The sequence below is a fragment of the Erinaceus europaeus genome, chromosome 1 (genome assembly GCF_950295315.1).
Source record: "Erinaceus europaeus chromosome 1, mEriEur2.1, whole genome shotgun sequence".
NCBI classification, from domain to species: domain Eukaryota; kingdom Metazoa; phylum Chordata; class Mammalia; order Eulipotyphla; family Erinaceidae; genus Erinaceus; species Erinaceus europaeus.
In genome coordinates this window covers 105,384,446-105,404,013 of record NC_080162.1, presented here as the reverse complement: position 1 = coordinate 105,404,013, position 19,568 = coordinate 105,384,446, and the positions used below count along the sequence as shown (strand labels likewise).

At 47.8% G+C, this 19,568-nt stretch overlaps 1 protein-coding gene across 6 annotated transcripts in view; it reads right to left on the bottom strand.

Annotated features, from left to right (window-relative positions):
- Nucleotides 1–2,973: 2,973 nt before the first annotated feature.
- The window catches only part of ENTPD6 (ectonucleoside triphosphate diphosphohydrolase 6), a 32,413-nt gene continuing 15,818 nt past the window's right edge, over nt 2,974–19,568 (bottom strand). For 2 of the 6 annotated variants that reach the window (XM_060192416.1, XM_060192394.1), the window contains exons 10-13: nt 18,550–18,690; nt 17,565–17,621; nt 17,031–17,143; nt 15,817–16,901 (exon numbers count right to left, since the gene is read on the bottom strand). In XM_060192416.1, coding sequence (XP_060048399.1) covers nt 16,803–16,901; nt 17,031–17,143; nt 17,565–17,621; nt 18,550–18,690 — 410 coding nt within the window. In that variant the 3' untranslated portion in view covers nt 15,817–16,802. The other 4 variants (XR_009550285.1, XR_009550283.1, XR_009550284.1 and 1 more) reach the window with 4 other exon arrangements.

Here is a 19,568-nt window from a genome sequence, read left to right as displayed (position 1 = left end):
AGCTTTGGGTGATGGTGGTGTGGGGGATTGAACCTGAGGCTTCACAGCCTCGGGCAAGAGAGTCCGTTTGCATAACCATTATATTATCTTTCCCACTCCAAAACTAAAATTATAATTGTGTGGAGTTGTACCCCTCCTACCCTATGGTTTTGTTAATTAATCCTTTCTTAAAAAAAAAAAAAATTATACCGAGAAAGGTCTATCTTGCCTGGGGTGACAGCATTCCTCGGAGCACTGTGTCCCAGGAGTGTCCCCCGGACCCTTCCTCTGAGACACCACCATTCCATTCTTACTGCACCCCTCCCCTCTTCGGTAGTGGGCATCCACTGCTTGTTCATTTAGGTCAGACAGTCCCTCCCCCAAGGGCAGCTGGATCTGTGACAGACACAGATCCCCCTCGCAGTCCAGACTCCATCCTGTGGCCTGGGGCACCTGCCTGCCTGTTTCTGATGAGCAGGCCTGCCATGCTTTGCTCTGAGCTGCATGTCAGTTCCATCTGGATTCCTCCCCAAACCCATAGGAACTTGGCAATTCACCAGTTCACCAGAAGAGTCAAGCAAATAGCTTGTTCCCTAGGACACAGATTTCAACGAAAGAATCTAAAAATTAAACAAAACAAAATGAAACAAAAACAGTTGTACGGAGATGTGTTCTGCTGTTTATTGTACTTAAAACTTGACCATAGTGCATTCTGGAAGTTGGTGCCAATAGCTTTGGTCTTAAGAGCATGAGGACTGAGGAGATAGCATAGTAGTTAAGCAAAAGACGTTCATGCCTGAGGCTCTGAAGTTCCAGGTTCAATCCACTGTATTACCATGTGCCAGAGCTGAACAGTGCTCTGGTAAAAAATTAAAAAATAAAGTAAAATAAAAGAAGCATTAGGTTCTCAGTTCAATCACTTAACATCAAGTGTGCTAGGGAGATGCTCTGATTCTCTCTCCCCTACTCACTCTTTCTTTTTCTCATGTTAATCTTTTAAAAATATTTTTAGAATAGAAAAGGAAACTCAAAGCAAGAGTTGATTGAATTTGGAGTAGGGTTGAGGGTGAGGGTGGATGGTCGACTTCACAGGGCAGAGGTGGTGGGGAGGGGGGAAGATGGGATGTGACAGTCTTTTGGTGGTGGGAATGGAGTTTATGTACACTCCTATTAATTTATAGTCATATAAATCAGAGAAAAAAATATATTTTCCAAAACCTGGTAAAGGTTTAACTGCACAATTATGGACAAGGGGAAAAAAAGAACTTGTTTGTGAATACTTCATGTGCTCTGTGCACAAATTATATACCCCAAAGGTAGCCTCTTATGACCTCCATTTGTTGCAGAAGTAGACTTGTAGAGAAATGAAAATGCTTCATGGTCTGGGAGATGGATCTGGGAGATAAAGCACTGGACTCTCAAGCATGAGGTCCCAAGTTCAGTCCCCAGCAGCACATGTACCAGAGTGATGTCTGGTTCTCTCTCTCTCCTCCTTCCTTTCTGGTGAATAAATAAAATCTTTTTAAAAAATGAAAATGCTTCCTTAAACTAGAAATACTATTAGATTCAGGAGTTGTCACAGGTTAAAGGCTGAGCTCTTAAGCATAAGGTCCTGAGTTTGATTCCCCAGCATTGTATGTGCCAGAATGATGCTCTAGTTCTCTCTGTACAAGCCCCCCCCCTCACTAATAAATCTTTAAAAACAGATGGTGGCACAGCGGGTTAAGTGCACATGGCAGAAAGCGCACGGACCAGCATCAGGATCCTGGTTTGAGCCCCTGGCTCCCCACCTGCAGGGGGTTTGCTTCACAGGCAGTGAAAGCAGTTCTGCAGGTGTCTTTCTCTCCCCCTCTCTGTCTTCCCCTCCTCTATTTCTCTCTCTCCTACCCAACAACAAAGACAGCAATAATAACAACAACGATGACAATAACAAGGGCAATAAAAGGGAAAAATTAAAAAAAAAATCTTTAAAAACAAACCAATGCTAGCACAGCTAGTCAGAGAAACCTACTGGATGTATCCCCACCACCCAGCTCCATATGAGTCCCCACACAATCGCTCTATATTTTAAAAAGTTAACCTCAGAATCTACGTGTTGCTAAAGGAAATGACAATTTTCATGGTTAATTAGGCAGATGGGAGAAATCATACAATAGTGGCCCAGGAGGTGGCGTAATGGATAAAAAGCTATGGACTCTGAAGCACAAAGACCCAAGTTCAATTCCTGGTAGCACATGTACCAGAGTGATGTCTGATTCTTTCTCTCTTCCTAATTAACAAATAAATTCTTTAAAAAAATCATACAATAATGGCAAATGAAAATAAGGATATAATGAAGAAATAATTCATTTCACTTAAACTTAAGTGAAATAACCACATTTGACTATTCTGTTTATACCAAAACATTTTTTCTGAATATCACTATTGAGAATAGTATGTACTATTTTCCTGATGCTTTAGCTTTTCTGTTTTTCTACAGCATTTATTTTATAATTAGAATAAGAAAAATCAGAGGCCATAGACTATATATGTATATATACATATATATTAAATATATATACATAATTATTTTTATTAGATAGGAGAGAGCTAGGGAGATAGCATAATGGTTATAAAAAAAATTATGCCTGAAGCACCAAAATTCTCAAGTTCAATCCCAGGACCACCATGTGCCAGAGCTGAGCACTGGTTTGGAAAGAAAAAGAAAAAAGTATTTATTGGGAGTTCAGGCAGTAGTGCACACCACGCAAAGCATTAAGAACCGGCGGAAGGATCCCAGTTCAAGTCCCGGGTTTCCCACCTGCAGGGGAGTCACTTCACAGGCAGTGAAGCAGGTCTGCAGGTATCTTTCTCTCCCCCTCTCTGTCTTCTCCTCCTCTCTCCATTTCTCTCTGTCCTATCCAACAACGTCGACATCAAGATCAACAACAATAATAACTACAATAATAAAACAAGGGAATAAATATTTTTTAAAAAGTATTTATTAATGAAAAAGACAGAGGGGGAGAGAGAGAGAAAGAGGGAGAACCAGAGCCTCACTCTGGCATATAATGTGAGGGATCAAATTCAGGACCTTGTGCTTGAGAGCCCAAGGCTTATCCCTTGTGCCACTTCCCAGGCTATCACCCTATCCCACACCTTTTTTTCTCTTGACCCTTATTTTTTTTTTCATTCTTGCATCTTCTTCCCTTACAGTTGCATGTGTTGAGTAACTTCCTTCCTGGCAGGTGTGGCACGGGCAGGGGAAGGAGGTGGTGAACAGCTGGGTCCCAAAGGTGCTTGATTCAGCTTCCTAGTGAATTATCGAAAGTTAACTAAAGGAAAGTAGAGATGAAAACCATGAGAATGGGACATTGGTCTTCCCTCTCTACTCCCCACCTCTCATAGTCCACAACCCCATGCTGATTTCCTGTTGGAGCCAAAGATTCACTTGTTTTCTCAGTGGGAGTGCCAGACCAAGACCCCACCCAAGCCAAACAGTGAGGTTAAAGGGGAGGCAAAGCATAAGGGCCTTCAGCTAGAAAACTTCATTCACTTCCTTCTTGGACGAACCTTTTGCAATGGCTTCATAGCTTCAGCTGGAAGAATAACAATGAAGGGGGTGGGTGCTAGAGCACCTGGTTGAGCTCACATTATAATGTGCAAGGACCTGGGTTTGAGCCTCCCATCCCCACCTGCAGGTGGAAAGCTTTACAAGTGGCGAAGCAGTGCTGCAGGCGTCTCTCTGTCTCTCTCCTCTATCTCTCCTCTCAGTTTCTGGCTGTCTCTATCAAATAAATAAAGATAATAAAAAAATTAAAAGAAAAAAATAACTATGAAATATGGGTAAAAAAGAAACTGAAGTTTACTTAACTAGCAACAACAAACAAAGCATTAAATGTCAACTCCAGTAAAAGAGAACAGAATCAGGGGTCGGGTGGTAGCGCAACAGGTTAAGCGCACATGGCGAAGCGCAAGGACCAGAGTAAGGATCCCGGTTCAAGCCTCCGGCTCCCACCTGCAGGGGGGTTGCTTCACAAGTTGTGAAGCAGGTTTGCAGGTGTCTATCTTTCTCTCCCCCTCTCTGTCTCCCTCTTCTCTCGATTTCTCTGTCCTATCCAATAACAATAACGACAACAACAATAATAATAATAACAACAAGGGTAACAAAAGGGCAACAAATGGGATAAAATGGCCTCCAGGAGCAGTGGATTCGTAGTGCTGGCACCGAGCCGCAGCAATAACCCTGGAGGCAAAAAAAGGGGGGTGGTACAGAATGTCTTTAACTCGGCAGCCATTAATATAGTCTATGGTCATTGGATAAAGTGTTGATCTCTCAGGGGCCAGATGGTGGCGCACCTGGTTAAGTGCTCACATCACAGTGTGCAAAGACCAAGTTCAAGCCCCTGGTCCCCACCTGCAGGGGGAAAGCTTCACACAACCCTCACACTATCTCCTCACCCCTAAATACAGAATGGATCTAAATGGTAGGCTCTAACTGAGCTTGAAGAGAACATTTTAGACTGCTATCTTCCTTGAGTTCCAGTTTCAAGTCTTTTAAAAAAAATTTTTTTTATTATTATCTTTATTTATTGGGTAAAGACAGCCAGAAATAGAGAGGGAAAGGGGAGATAGAAAGAGAGAGAGAGAAACAGAGAGATACCTGCAGGTGGGGACTGCGGGCTTGAACCCGGGTCCTTGTGCACTGTAACATGTGCGCTCAACCAGGTACACCACTGCCCAGCCCCTCAGTTTCAAGTCTTAAACTGATTTTCTGAGATAAAGTTTATATACCACCAAGTTACCTATTCAAAGTGTGTCATCCAGTGATCCGCCTTGAGCTAAAGGACTTCCGGTTTTACAAATGTTTATAAAAGTTTTATAAAAGTCTAGCCCATTCCTTGTTCCTGATCAGCCAGTTCATATTTAGTGGACTGGCCAGGCAAATATGGATGTCTGGTTACAGGTGGGAAGAGGATCAGAGGAACTGTGGTGGTGGATGCAGTGAGTTGTATCCACCCACACACATATATGATATGAAACTACACCTGCAGAAGCTGGCTGGTGGGACACCACAGAGCACAGTGTTGCAGTGCATGAGGACCCTGAGTTCAAGCCCTGGCCCCACCTCCAGTGAGGAAGTGTCGCAAGTGGTGAAGCAGGGCTATAGGTGTCTCGCTTTTTCTCTTCCTCTCTATCCTCTCAATTTCTCCATCTCTATCCAGTAAATAAATAAAATAAGTTTTAGGGAGTAGTGCAGTGGGTTAAGTGCACATGGCGCAAAGCTCAAGGACTGGCATGAGGATCCCGGTTCTAGCCCCTGGCTCCCCACCTGCAGGGGAGTCGCTTCACAGGCGGTGAAGTAGGTCTACAGGTATCTGTCTTTCTCTCTCCCTCTCTGTCTTCCCTTCCTCTCTCCATTTCTCTCTGTCCTATCTAACAACGACAACATCAATAACAATAACAACTATAACAACAATGAAAAACAACAAGGGCAACAAAAGGGAAAATAAGTAAATAAATAAAAAATAAATTAAAAAATGGTTTAAAGCTTTTTTTCTTTATTTAAAGAAACCATACCCCTGGAGTCTTGTAAGCTTGTAAATGAATGTTAGCTCACTTATCATAACAATTCTTTATGATCTCTATCTCAGAAAGGTGAAGCCTCTAGTTTATATTCCCAATTCTCCTTGCTGTTTTAGAACAAGTCCTTGCATGCCAATGAGTGTTATCATTTTCATTCACAAAACCATTGGGGTCTCAGGAGTCTTCCTGGTGGGTCTGAAGTATCCACACAGCAGGGCAGGTGGTGGTGCACCTGGTTGAGTGCGCATGTTACAATGCGCAAGGACCATGGCTCGAGCCCAGACTCCCCACCTGCAGGGGGGAAGTTGTGCAAGTGGTGAAGCAGGGCTGCAGGTGTCTCTCTCTCTCCCTCCCTCCCTATCAACTCCCTTCCTTGTGGATTTCTGGCTGTCTCTATCAGATAAATAAATAAATAAATAAATCTACGTAGCTGTGTTTGTCATGGAACCTCGAAGTTTTTCGTTGGAGTCATCCATTGCCCTGTGTTCTGCTCCATAAAGGCGGGCTCTGTTGGCCTTCGGACCTTAGAGAGGCTCCCTGAGTTAGGATGCCTTATGGGGGATGTCTGCTCTGAGCTATGTAAATCATAAGTCAGAAAGGAGGACTCATAGAGCTGTCCTGAAACTCTAGAAGGAAAGTTTTTCCCCTACCCATCAGGAACACCAAGAAGTAGGACTCAGAGATTGTTCAAGTGAAGTCTGGAGCTAGGTTTTTCCCTCTTGGTTGCTTAGTCACTGTTCCAAATATTATATAAAGCTTGTGACATGACTGTGATAACCGATTATTTTTTCAGAGAGACCAGCCTGTGATAAACAGCTGTGCCCAGGACCTGAACAGATGAGCAAACATTCACTTGGGGGCGAACAGAGTAGTTCACTGGGATAGTGCACTGCTCTGCCATGTGTATGACTCAGGTTTGAGTCCCCCACCCCCACATACACCGCATTGAAGGGAGCTTCAGCTCTGTGATCTCTCTCTCTCTCTCTCTCTGCCTGTGTCTTTGTCTCTAAATATTTGTCTCTAAATAAGTAAATAAAATATTACTGAACACACATCTAATTCTGGGAGGCACTGTGCTCAGCTTGGCTAGAACTGGAATTGAGTCAGGGAGGGCCCTTCATTCCCTTCCTCAGTGAGCTTTAACTGCTTCTTGTCCCACTTTAATTTATTTAATTATTAATTTATTATGAAAGAGAGATACAGAGAGACAAGAGAGACCAGAGCCCTACTCAGCTCTGGCTAAGGTGGTGCTAGGGATTGAACTTGGGACCTCAGGGCCTCAGGCATGAAATATTCTTGCATAACTATCATGCTGCATCCTCAGCCCAATGTCCAGCTTCTTTAGGCCCAGAGTAGTACCTGCCCCATAGCTACTGTGATGATTAAATCATTGGCTACACAAAAATGCATATGGTTCCAAACCCTTGAATGTCATCAGAGCAGGGACACACTCCACTGAAGGAATGTTCTTTGTTTAGAGCACTGTTTCTTGTTAGATATCTAGAACCTGAAGGCAGCATCTCTGCAAGTTCTGTCCATCCAGTTGTTGTGCTCTGGAGCCACACAGATAAGGCTAGTGAACAGTGTCCATACTACTGCTGGCAGGACAGGGAGACAGCACAATAGTTCTGCAAAAGATTCTCATGCCTGAGGCTTCAAGTTCCCAGGTTTCATCCCCAGCTCCACCATACGCCAGAGCTGAGCAGGGCTCTGGTAAAAACAATACAAACAGGGAATTGGGCGATAGTGCAGATGGTTAAGCCATGTGGCGCAATGCGCAAGGAATGGCGTAAGGATCTCAGTTCAAGCCCCCGGCTCCCCACCTGCAGGGGAGTCGCTTCACAGGCAGTAAAGCAGGTCTGCAGGTGTCTTATCTTTCTCTCCCCCTCTCTGTCTTCCCCTCCTCTCTCCATCCTATCCAACAATGACAACAACAACAACTACAACAATAATGAAAAACAAGGGCAACAAAAGGGAAAATAAATATATATATATATATATTAAAAAATACAAACAGAAAAATAATATCACTGGAATTGGCGTATTGCACCAAAGTAAAAGACTCTGGGGTGGGGAGAATACAGGTCCAAGAAGAATGACAGAGGACCTAGTGGGGGTTGTATTGTTATATGGAAAACTGGGAAATGTTATGCATGTACAAACTATTGTATTTACTGTCGAATGTAAAACATTAATTCCCCAATAAAGAAATTAAAAAAAGAAAAAAAAGAAAAACAATATAAAACAAAGAACAACCCCCCCACCCCATACACACACATATTGTGTGGTACTGAACCTGAGACCTCTCCCATGATCCTGTGCACAAGATGGCCTCACTCTCACACAAGGAAAAACAGGCAAAGACACAGGTCTGAAGTTCAGACACATGCAGTGTACATACAGACACATGAAAGACCAGTCAGTGCACAGGGCAGAAGGTTTGGCAGCTCCCTGTCCCCTCCCCTCCCCACAGTCTTGGGGAGCACAAAGCACCCCTGAGCTGGCCTGGAGGTCAGGGTAGCCACCACCATTACAGGGGACCCATCAGCCTAGCCAGCATTCAGTGTTGCTGCTCTTGGGTGGCCAGGCCAGGGTAGCTCAGGGCCTGGGGTGAGGTGGAAGCAAGCTGCCTACCTGAGTGCTGCCACCCGGCCTAGGGACTGTCGTCTGGCCTGGGTGCTGTGTGGGCAGGTATGGGGAAGTGGAGGCTGGAGGCTGCATACACAGGGACCCCTTCTCTGAGGTGAGCTTGAGGGAGAGGTAAGTCCTCATGGGACATCAGCAGCTTTTGCATAAGCATTATTTTATTTATTAATTTTTCACCAGAGCACTGCTTAGCATTGTCTTATGGTGGGGCCAGGTAGTGATGCTAGACTTCCAAGCCCTGAGGCAAAACCTTTGAGTCTTACATAGCAACTATGCTATTTTTCCAGGTAGCCGCTAGTCTGTTTTTTTTTTTTTTCTTTCTTTCTCTCTGAGCACTGCTTAACTGTGGCTGATGGTGGTGCTAGGGATTGAACCTGGGACCTCTGAGCCTCAGGCATGAAAATCTTTTGTAGAACCACTATACTGTCTCCTCAGCCCAAGCAGCACCAAATATTAAAATAAATAAACAAATCAATAAGAGCCTGCTGGGCTGGGTATTGGTACAACAGGGTGAGTGCACATGTTACAGTGTGCAAAGATCTGTTACCTACCAGGTTCCCAAGCCCCTGGTCTCCACCTGCAGTTGAGGAAGAGTAACAAATGGTGAAGCCAGGGCTCTTTCTTGCTCTTTTTTTCTCTAGCTCTTTCTTTCTCTTTTCTTCTCTTTCTTTCCCTCTTCTTCTCTATCTACCCCTTCCCTCTTGATTTCCCTCTCTATAAAAAAAATACATAAATAAAATAATAAAAACACTAAGAGCTGTCTTTTTTTTCCTTATCACAAAAGACATTCAAGTACAATGACTTGCATATTTTGCTGGGCCTGAAAATATTTCATGAATTATTAGTGATGGGAAAATTTCCTGTTGTTTGTGTTTTTGCAGATATGAGATCACTAAGTTATAAAAGGAACAGATCAATTCTCATGTACGTCTCTTTGCTCCCTTGTGTCCAGAAGCCCTGACATTGCGAGGTGCTTTTTTGGGGAAAGGGTGGGGCTAAGAGTCACAGAGTCCTGCAGGGTGTGGGTAGTCAGGGCAGCAGCCTTGCTGAGTTAAAACTTTAGCCCTCACGTGGTATTTTATTTGGAAAAAGCAGCTTTCTGCTGTGCCACAGACACCTCTAGGATACCCCCAGCCCCACCCCAGAGTGATATTTTTGGGAAACCACCTGGCAGAGGAGAGCAGGCTGGTTTGTAGAGGTCAGTGGTTGGGATCTGTCCATCTTGTGATCAGACAAGATCCTGGAGCTGGACTGAGGGAGGCAGCATAGTGGTTCCGCAAAGAGACTCTTGTGCCTGAGACTCTGAGGTCCCAGGCTCAATGCCCTATACCACCATCAGCCAGAGCTGAGCAGGACTCTGGTTAAAAAGAAAAAATTAAAATGTAGAAAACAAAAGACCCAAAGTATAATTGCACAGCAGAGGGGAGCTAAGTTTCTGCTGGGGGAGCAAGGTGCTTTTAGCGGCCTGTGGGTGGTGTCTGGCGCCCCCTGCTGCCACCCTCCACTGGAGGTGTGTCTCTGAGTCTGTCCTGCAGGTCATGTAACAGGACACCACTTGAGAGAGCATCATCATGTGCTGCCCTTGCCAACCTTCCTTCTTCAGACCCATTCCAGGCCTGTCAGATAGCCCCTGTGCCCTCCCAGGATGCCCCCCCTCCCGTTGTTCCCCCAGGAGTTGAGTCCTCTCTCTGCTTCTGAAGCAAGGCCTGTTCTTGGCGGTCCTCTGTGTGGGCAGTGCTGCCCCCTATATGCCCTCACAGCCCCCTCACCCTCGGGCTCTGTTCCCAGAAGCTACAGACTCCACAGCGGGGTCCAGTGCAGGAGGATGGCGCAGGTCCTCCACCAGGCTCAGGGGTCATTGGCAGTGGCTGCAGAAAAAAACACCCACCTCAACTCACATGTTTTCTAATGTCAGACCCACCCCAGGCCTGGAGGGGAGCTCCCCTGACCCCCAGGATGCATTCTCTGCAGCTCTCTCAGGAGCTGAGGCCTCTTTCTGCAAGCACTAGCTCCTGGGGCTCCTCACTGGGCACAGGGCAGCCCCCCAGAAGCCCCCTCATCTTGAGTCTCTACCTGCAGGAGGCCCCTGTTGCCCAGTGGGGTCCAGTGCAGGAGGATGGGGTAAGCTTGGTGCTAGCCGCAGAGATCCAGCTGCAGGGAACCTGTATCCAGCAGCTGAAGGTGTGGACGAGATAGCATCTGGCCTTCACCATGGGGGCCACACTTATCCTTCCCATACTGAAGTGGACAGGGATGCTGCATCTATCAGCTTCTCACCTCTTAGCTGTGAGCTCTCATGGCCACGGCAGCTTCCCTGACTTTGCTAATGGTCAGCACTGACCCCAGGACAGGGATACCCTTCCAGAGGGGACAGCCCCCCCAAGACAAAGACATCTTTCCAGGACAACCCCCCCACCCCAGAACAAGGACACCTTTCCAGGGGGAACAGACCTTCCAAGAATAGGGACACCACTATTGACAGATCCCCAGGACAAGGACACCCCTCCAGGGGGGATAGATCTCCCAGGACAGGGACAACCCTCCAGAGGAGGACAGATATGAGTGTATGGGAACTCCCCAGCACCCTCCACCTCCATCCTGCCAGCCAGACCTGACCTGAATGTCTGAATGGTGATCATGGCCCTTCTCTCCCACAAGGATGGTCCTTCTCACATGTGCACACAGGAATAGACAGATGGACACACACACACTGACTGACACTCTCACTTATACATAAATATATAGAGAACCACACACACCCACAACTCTCTGTGACTACAACTGGGTGTGTGTGGGATTTGTGTGTATCTCTGTATGTCTGTCTGTGAGTATGCATATATGTGTGTGACTGTGTGTGTGTCTCTGTGTATGAAGACAGGTCTGTCCAGCCTCACCCTGTGCTGACAATGGACATACCCAGCCTGTTACCTCTGCCTGAGGGCAGCAGCATGGGCAGAGCTGCCCCAGGCGGCTCCTCAGCCACAAGCTCAGTCCAGTCACTCTTCCCCGGTAGCTGGATCTGCTCAGCCTGGGGCCTGAGGGGCCTGAGGGGCCTGAGGGGCCCTTCTCACGGGAGAGCATCTTCTCTCAGCAGCTCTGAAGCCAAACAGCTGGGAGGGTCTATGTGTGGACAGAATGTGGTTGCCAGGGGACCAGGGTTCCAAGTCTGTTGGGGTCTAGCCCAAGGCGGTGAGGTCACTTCCTGGGTGCCCTGCCCTGATGACGGCTCACCTCCCACACACCCCTGTCACATGCAGTGACACCCCCAGATATTCTTTACCCCTGGGAAGGGTGGGGGCAGGCAGGCACAGCTGTGAGACTCAGCTTTGGGGCAGACCCCCATCTCGTTCTGTCCAGTGAGGAGATGCTAGAGGCCCCCTGGCTCTCAGGACCCCCATGTCCATGTGACAGGGCCATCCCACCTGCCTACTTAAACCCTACACATGGACCCAGAGAGCACTGAGAGGGGAGTGGTGAGGGAGCAGAAGTAATGGTTTGTCCTTTTCAAGGATGAACAGCCCAATTGTTTCACATTCCTCCTATCTCTTGACATCTATGCAAGTTTCTTTACAACTACTTTCCCAGAAATTGCTCACCCAATGTGGTTTCCATGGTGACTGCAGGCCCTATGTTTGTCTCAGGCAGTTGTGACAGCACTTTTTTTAATATTTATTTTTATTCTTTTTTATTGTCCTTGTTGTTTTATTGTTGTATTTATTACTGTCATCATTATTGTTGGATAGGACAGAGAGAAATGGAGAGAGGAGGGGAAGACAGAGAAGGGGAGAGAAAGATAGACACTTGCAGACCTGCTTCACCGCCAGTGAAGCGACTCTCTTGCAGGTGGGGAGCCGGGGTCTCGAACTGGGATCCTTATGCCAGTCCTTTGCTTTTTGCCACCTGCTCTTAATCCGCTGCGCTACCGTCCGACTCCCAAAAACACACTTCTTTTTTTTTAATATTTATTTATTTTCCCTTTTGTTTCCCTTGTTTTTTTTTATTGCTGTAGTTATTATTGTTGTTGTTATTGATGTCATCATTGTTGGATAGGACAGAGAGAAATGGAGAGAGGAGGGGAAGACAGAGAGAGGGAGAGAAAGACAGACACCTGCAGACCTGCTTCACCACCTGTGAAGCGACTCCCCTGCAGGTGGGGAGCTGGGGGCTTGAACCGGGATCCTTATGCTGGCCCTTGTGCTTGGCGCCACCTGCACTTAACCTGGTGTGCTACCACCTGGCTCCCAACAACGCACTTCTAAGGGCTACTTTGGAACTGCATCATGGCCTGGGAGTCTATGTGCATCCCTCCATGGTGTTACCCTTGCCTGGACAGCACACTGACTCTGAAATGGCCCTACAAATCAAATTCAGACTGAAGCAATTATCTGTTATGTCTCAGAGTATCAAAAGGCATAGAAGGAGTTCTTGATGTAGAAATAAGAACATAGAATACGTGTCTCGCACACTTATTATTTATTTTAGGAGAGAATAAGAGGGAGTACTGTTTGGCATATGGAGAGTGAGGGATTGAATCTCTCATTATTTTGATGCATTTTAATGTCACTGAGGAAGCCAGCCTTCCTTCCTTCCTTTCTTTCTTTCTTTCTTTCTTTCTTTCTCTTACCAGCGGACTGCTCAGCTCTGGCTTATGATGGTGCAGGGGACTTCGAAGCCTCGGACATGAAAGTCTCTTTGCATAACCATTATGCTATCTATTCCTGCCCCTGGGAAGTCTTTCTATTGGTGACACAAAGCTAGAAATAACAAATTAAAATGTCATGAATTAATTAAGTCTACTAAAATCTGTAATAAGATGATCCTATTCTTAAGAATTTTTTTTTTAACCTTCATGAGAGAGACTAGAGCAGCATTCAGCTGTCACTATGAGTGAGGCACAGAGGTTCTGCAAAAGACTGGCACCCAAGGCTCTGAAGTCCCAGGTTTAATCACCAGAACCATCATAAGGCAGATATAGTAAACAAATAAAAACAAACAAAAAAAACCCCATAAATCACACATGCACACACCCACACCCACACATTGTGTGGTATTGAATCCAGGACCTCTCCCTGGATCCTGTGGACAAGATGGCCTCACTCTTGGAAAAAAACGCAAAGGGCACAGGCCAGAAGTTCAGACAAATGCAATGCCGTGTCCTCCTTACCTCACAGGGAGGGCACAAAGCATCCCTGAGCTGGGCTAGAGGTCAGGGCAGCTGCCACCATTGCAGGAGACCTGGCAGCTTAGTCAGAGTTCAGTGTTGCTGTTCTTGGGTGACCAGGCCAGGGTAGCTGAGAGTCTGGGGTAGGGCAAGAGCGAACTATCTGTATGAGTGCTGCAACTGGCCTTGGGACTGTGGTCAGCACGAAGCCTGGGTGCTGGGTGCACCACCACCCAGCCCTGCCTTTGGTGCTCTTTAAATCTCAAAACTGCAGGGTGCTGGGAAGATAGCGCAGCAGTTTATGTGATAGACTTTCACAACTTAGTCTCCTCTAAGTCCCAGATTCAATCCCTAGTACCACTATAAGTCAAAGATGCAGAGTTCTAGTTAAAAAAAAAAAAAAGTTCTGTGCTGGACGCTCCCAGTTTGATATCTGGTGTTGCAGATGATCTCATTTCTTTATATCTCATATGAAATAAAGAAAATAAACTTTTTTTTAAAGGACAGGTTAAAATCACAGTAATCAGAGAGAAATTGAACATAAATTTGTTTGACAATCTCCTAAACTGCTATTTGGGTTTTTTAAAGTATTTAAAAGCAGGCTAGAAATAAACACCTTTGGAGACTTCAACAAATGGGAAGTCCCAAATATCAAAAACAAAAAATAAAATGCCAGATGTTGTGGATGCAGTGAGGCTGGCAGAGCTGAGAGGCAGAGGAAGGGGCAGGGACAGGGCAGATGTCAGAGGCAGAGGGCAGAGGACTGAAGCGGCAGAGGCAGAGACAGAAGCACTGGGGCTGGTGGAGCTGTCAGAGGCAGAGGCAGAGAGGCAGAGGCAGTGTGGCTGGGGAGCCAGCAGAGAAGTGGGGAGCAGTGAAGAGCAGGACTTACTGACCTTTCTTTGCAGAAAGCACTTCTCCTACCTGTGTCCCACAGACCCCTAGCTCTCTGTCTCATGGTGAACACTTTGTGGAGCTTGGGCGGGAGGTGCTGGCTGGTTTTTCAGTCTGTGTCCTGGCCTCTCCGCTCTTGTCCTCTGAAGCTGGGTGGGCCAGTCACCCCTCAGATCAGGTGTGAGTGCTCAGCCCTGAGCAGTGTGCCCTGTGGATTCAGTACTTTCCCAATGTAAAAGACAGGTCCTCTGAGAGGGGATAGGAAAAAAGGACAGTCGGAAGAACGTAAAGGTATAGGTGTGACTTAGAAAGAAAAGGAAGGCAAGACCATTAAAAAAAATATGGATAAAGAGTGGGGGTAGGTGGTCTGGGGGCTGGTGCAGTGGATAAAGCACTGGACTCTCAAGCATGAGGTCCTGAGTTCAATCCCTGGCAGCACATGTACCAAAGTAATGTCAGGGTTTTTCTCTCCTTTCTCATTTATAAATAAAATATTAAAAAAAAGAGTGGGGTAGATAGAATAATGGGTATACAAAGAGACTCTCATGCCTGAGGCTCCAAGGTTCAATCCCCTGCACCACCATAAACCAAAGCTAAGCAGTGCTCTGGTTAAAAAAAAAAGGGGGGGGAGTTGGGTGTAGCACAGCGGGTTAAGCGCCAAAGCGCAAGGACCAGTGTAAGGATCCCGGTGCAAGCCTCCATCTCCCCACATGCAGGGGAGACGCTTCACAGGCAGTGAAGCAGGTCTGCAGGTGTCTCCCTTTCTCTCCTCCTCTCTGTCTTCCCCTCCTCTCTCCACTTCTCTCTGTCCTATCCAACAACAATGACAGCAATAACAGTAACAATAAACAAGGGCAACAAAAGGGAAAATAAATATTAAAAAATTTTTAAAAGGGCAAATATATTCATATTTAAAAAAATAATAGTCAACCCATATCTGTGACCTTGGGAGAACCACTGCATAATTTTGTGAATAAATATTAAATCACTATATATATTCTAAAAAAATGGACAGGGTCCTGTGTCCCTGCTGTGGTGACATTGGAGGGAAGCTATAGAGGTGAGCAGACTGCTTCCTACTTCCTGCTTCCTGCACACAGGCTCACTGCCCAGGCTGCTCCCAGGAGCCTGGGAGGACAGAACTGCTCTCAGGACTGACTAGGGTCTTCAAGCAGCGCTTACTCGGGGCAGACGGTCTGCCCAGGCTTTGACCAGCTCAGGACCCCGTCAGGTTGGTCCAAAACAAACTCAGATCCTCCTGGCTTTGCAGATGGCTGGGGACTGCTTACCTGAGAAGACCCTGCAAGGGGTGGGGGGAGGCTTTCCCAGTGTGTGCCCAAGTGCCAGCCCACAAGGCATCTCGGCTCTGACGACCAACTGCTGAACTGAGGGACCCTGCCTGGCAGGGCCCTGACTGGCAGGGAACCTCAGTGGGCCATTCTGGCCTCTCATGCCTCTGGTATTGTGTCCCTGTGATACAGTCCTCTGTCAGGTCCTCCCACACATTCGTCCATACTTCAGCTAGCCCCTGTGTCAGGGAGTGTCCACTGCCGTGTCAGGAGAGGCATCACTCAAAGAAACTCATGGTCTCTTTATTTTGAGAAGAACACAGAAATTCCAGCTTCCTCCTTGTGCCATACATTCATTGCAGGGCTAACTGGAAGTGGGGGTCCAGATCCAACATGGTTCACACCCTCCATCCAAAGCTGGGCCAAGGAGCTGTGTCCCTCTGACACGGCTCACACTCCTGTCCAGAACATGTGGTGCAGGCCAAGGGGTTGTATCCCTCAGGGCTGCATGGCCTGGAGTGGGCCCTGGCCCCTAAGAGGGTGGCTCTGGCTTGTGGTTTTGATGGGTTCTGGACTCTGTGTGCCCACATGGCTCAGCTGCAAAGGTCTCAGGCAGCGAGACATTCCCTGGGATCAGCACATGGCTCCCACACTCTCTGTGTACCTGGCAGCAGACACGGCTCCCACTTGCTCCTGGCACCACAGTTCCCATATGCTCCTGGCACCCAGCACCAGACACAGCTCCCACATGGACATAGCCTGCCAGCATGTTTCCTAGCCTCACTCTGAATAAAGAGCTTGATTCCCGAGGTCCCTAGTTAGGCACCTGGCCCTCCTGGTCAGGATTGGCTCCCCTCAGCCCAGCATCCAGCGGCTCAGGACACAGACCTATGGGAAGCTTCCCACTCAGGGAAGATAGTGTCCAAGAACAAAGAGGACAGCTCATAGGCCCCACACCTCCATGACTCCTACCTGGCATACCTGCCAGCAGGCCAGACACTGGTGTTACCTCCCTACCAGTTTTTGGGGAAAAGGGACAGGTCTGCATGGGGTAAAGTGACCATACAGGAGCAGGAAATGAGAGTCCAGACACCCACCTGCTGCCCGGCTCTGAAGTGGGATGGGTGCCCCTGTGTGCCTCTGCCCTGTGTGCAGGCTCCTGGGGTGAAGCTGAGTACCCTATGTCTGCTGGCATGGCAGGTCCCTCGCCCATCCGGACCTATTCTCACAAGGACAAGTGGCCAGCTGAGGACGTGGGCAACACGGGATTAGGATGCCAGACTCTTCTGTCTGCCCAGGGACTCGATGTAGTGAAAAGTAGCTCCCAGAGCCCAGCTGGTCTCAATGTTGTGGATCTTCCGAGTGAGCTGGAACAGAGGACAGAGGGGTGGACTGTGCTCACTGGGAAGCAGGCAGGTGTGGCAGGCAGAGGACCTGGGGCAGACAACCCTGGGACAGGGGACACAGCGACTCAGGTTCTGGGGGGTGGGGCTCACCTGTAGCACCTTGCTCCTGGGGAAGCCGAGCTCTTGCAGCAGCAGGCTGATGTAGGTGAGGTCCATGCAGGCAAAGGGGCTGCTCAGGGGCCGGACTTCTGCCGTCCTGCACACTGGTGGGTGGGGTGGGGTGGTGCAATCAGACTTCCACAACTCTCCACATCACCCACTGCAGTGCCCATCCCAGAGCATCACCCACTAAAGTCACCTAGCCCAGAGTATTAGCCACTGCAGGCTCCCAGCCCAGGCTATGTCTGGGCCCAGCTCCCAAATGCTGGACTGGACAAGACTCAACCCAGAGCAGCAGGGCAGCAAGGACCCCAGAGCATAGGTGAATAGTGGACTTGCACTGTGGTCCCAGACCCAGGGCTTACATGCACACAGACCTCAATGCTGGTTTGGTTGGCAGTGAGGAAAGCAGGGACCCCAACAGAGCACTGACCTTGTCCCCAGCTCAGCATATCTCCACACAGTGGATAGGCCCCCTCCAGCCACCTCCTCCAGCCTCCCCCTTGGCCTACAGGCAGCACTCACCATACTGAGCCGCAAGCTCAAAGTCTCCCACCAGCAGGCTGCCCCCTTTCTTCATGTCTGTGGGACAAAACCAATGTCCACCATGAGTATGGACACTGGAGGAGTCTCTGGCCACTGGGGCCCACAGCCGGCAGGCTGGGGTGGAAGAGAGGTGTGTGGGCTGTGTCCAGCTCAGTGGCCACACTTATAAGTAGCCATTGCTCTGTGAGCAGGGGCATCAAAACCTGGAGACTAAAGGGTTCCTCGCCAGAGGCTATGGGACCCCTGGGGACCATACACCAAGTCTTGATTTTGAGGCTAGGGAGCATGTGACCCCTTGCTTCTCCAGGTGGCTCTAGTTCACAGTGAAGCTCATGTCCTGACATGAGGCAAGGCATGCTGAGAGCCTCAGTCAAGTGTATGAAGACAGTTTTGGTCAGGACAGGGGGAAGACAGCATCATGGTTCTGCAAAGAGACTCTCCTGCCTAAGGCTCTAAATTCCCAGATTCAACCCCCAGCACAACCAGAAGCCAGAACTGAGAAGAGTTCTGGTGAAAAAGAAAAGAAGAAGAAAAGGAGGAGGAAGAGGTAGAGAAAGAAAAAGAAAAGAAGAGAAGAAAAGAGAAAAAAAGAGAGAGCTAGGAAGACAGCATCATGGTTCGGCAAAAAGATTTTCCTGCCTGAAGTTCTGAGGTACCAGGTTCAATCCCCAGCACCACTATAAACCAGAGCTGAGTAGGGCTCTGGTAAAAATAAATAAATACAAATCAATTCTGGTTATAGCCTACAAAAGTGACTCAGTCACTCAGGGGTCTGCCCAGCCCCAGCTCTGGCACTGCCTGCTCTCACTGGGGAGCAGGGGACTTAGGGGACAGTCACTGCTCCAGAGTCTGCAGAGTGGCTAACTCCTCCCCACATCATGACAAAGGTGCCCTGCCTGGGAAGGGCTCCAGGATAGCAGCCAGGGGTCCACATAGTGCAGTGTCACTCACAGGTGACCCTCACCTATGAGGCCCACATCTGCTGCAAGGTCATAATAATAGGAGAAAGCATAAAATTCCACTTCCTTCACTTCTTCTGTCCTGTGTACTTGATTGTGGAGGACACTGGACACTCTGTTGGCACACAGCTCATGCAGGCTCCCTGCTGGGAAAAGGGAGAGGGAGGGCAAGGGGGAGGGAGAGGGGGAAGGGGAAAGGGGTGGGGAGAAGGAAGGAGAAAACTTTAGTGCTTCCCAAAAGACAGAGCCTAGTTATTTGGGCTACTTAATGGGATGTCCAGGCCCTTCCTCTCTAGAAGCACATTAGAAAGCTCTGCTGGGACAATTTGTAACAGCCCAAACCTGGAAGAAACCCAGGTGTCCAACAACAGATGAACAGATGAGAAAGTTGTGGTCTATATACACAATGGAATACTACTCAGCTGTTAAGAATGACAAATTCACCTTCTTCACCTCATCTTGGATGGAGCTTGAAGGAAACGTGAAGTGAGATAAGAGAGAAAGAGAAGGATGAATGTGGGATGATCTCACTCATAAACAGAAGCTGAGAAATAAGAACAGAAGGTGAAACACAAAGCAGAACTTAGACTGGGGTTGGTGTGCTTTATCAAAGTAAAGGGCTCAGGGGGTGGGGGTGGGGGTGGGGGGCTTTCAGGTCCTGGTGCATGATAGTGGAGGAGGACCTAGGCTGGGGGTGAGAGTGTTTTCAGAAAACTGAGAAATTTCACACATGTACCAACAAGGTATTTACTGTAAACCATTAATCCCCTCCAATAAAAATATTTTTAAAAAAGAAAAAAAGAAAGGGAGAAAAGAAAGCACTGCGGGGGGATGAATGATGCCACTCACTTGAGCACAAGCACTATCATTCACAAGGACTTGGGTTTCAGCCCCCAATCCCCACCTGCAGGGGGGAAATTTTACAAGTGGTAAAGCAGGTCTGCAGATGTCTATCTTTTTCTGTCCCTCTTTCTTTCCTCCTCCTCTCTTAACTTTTCTTTCCTATCTAATAAAAAATAAAGAA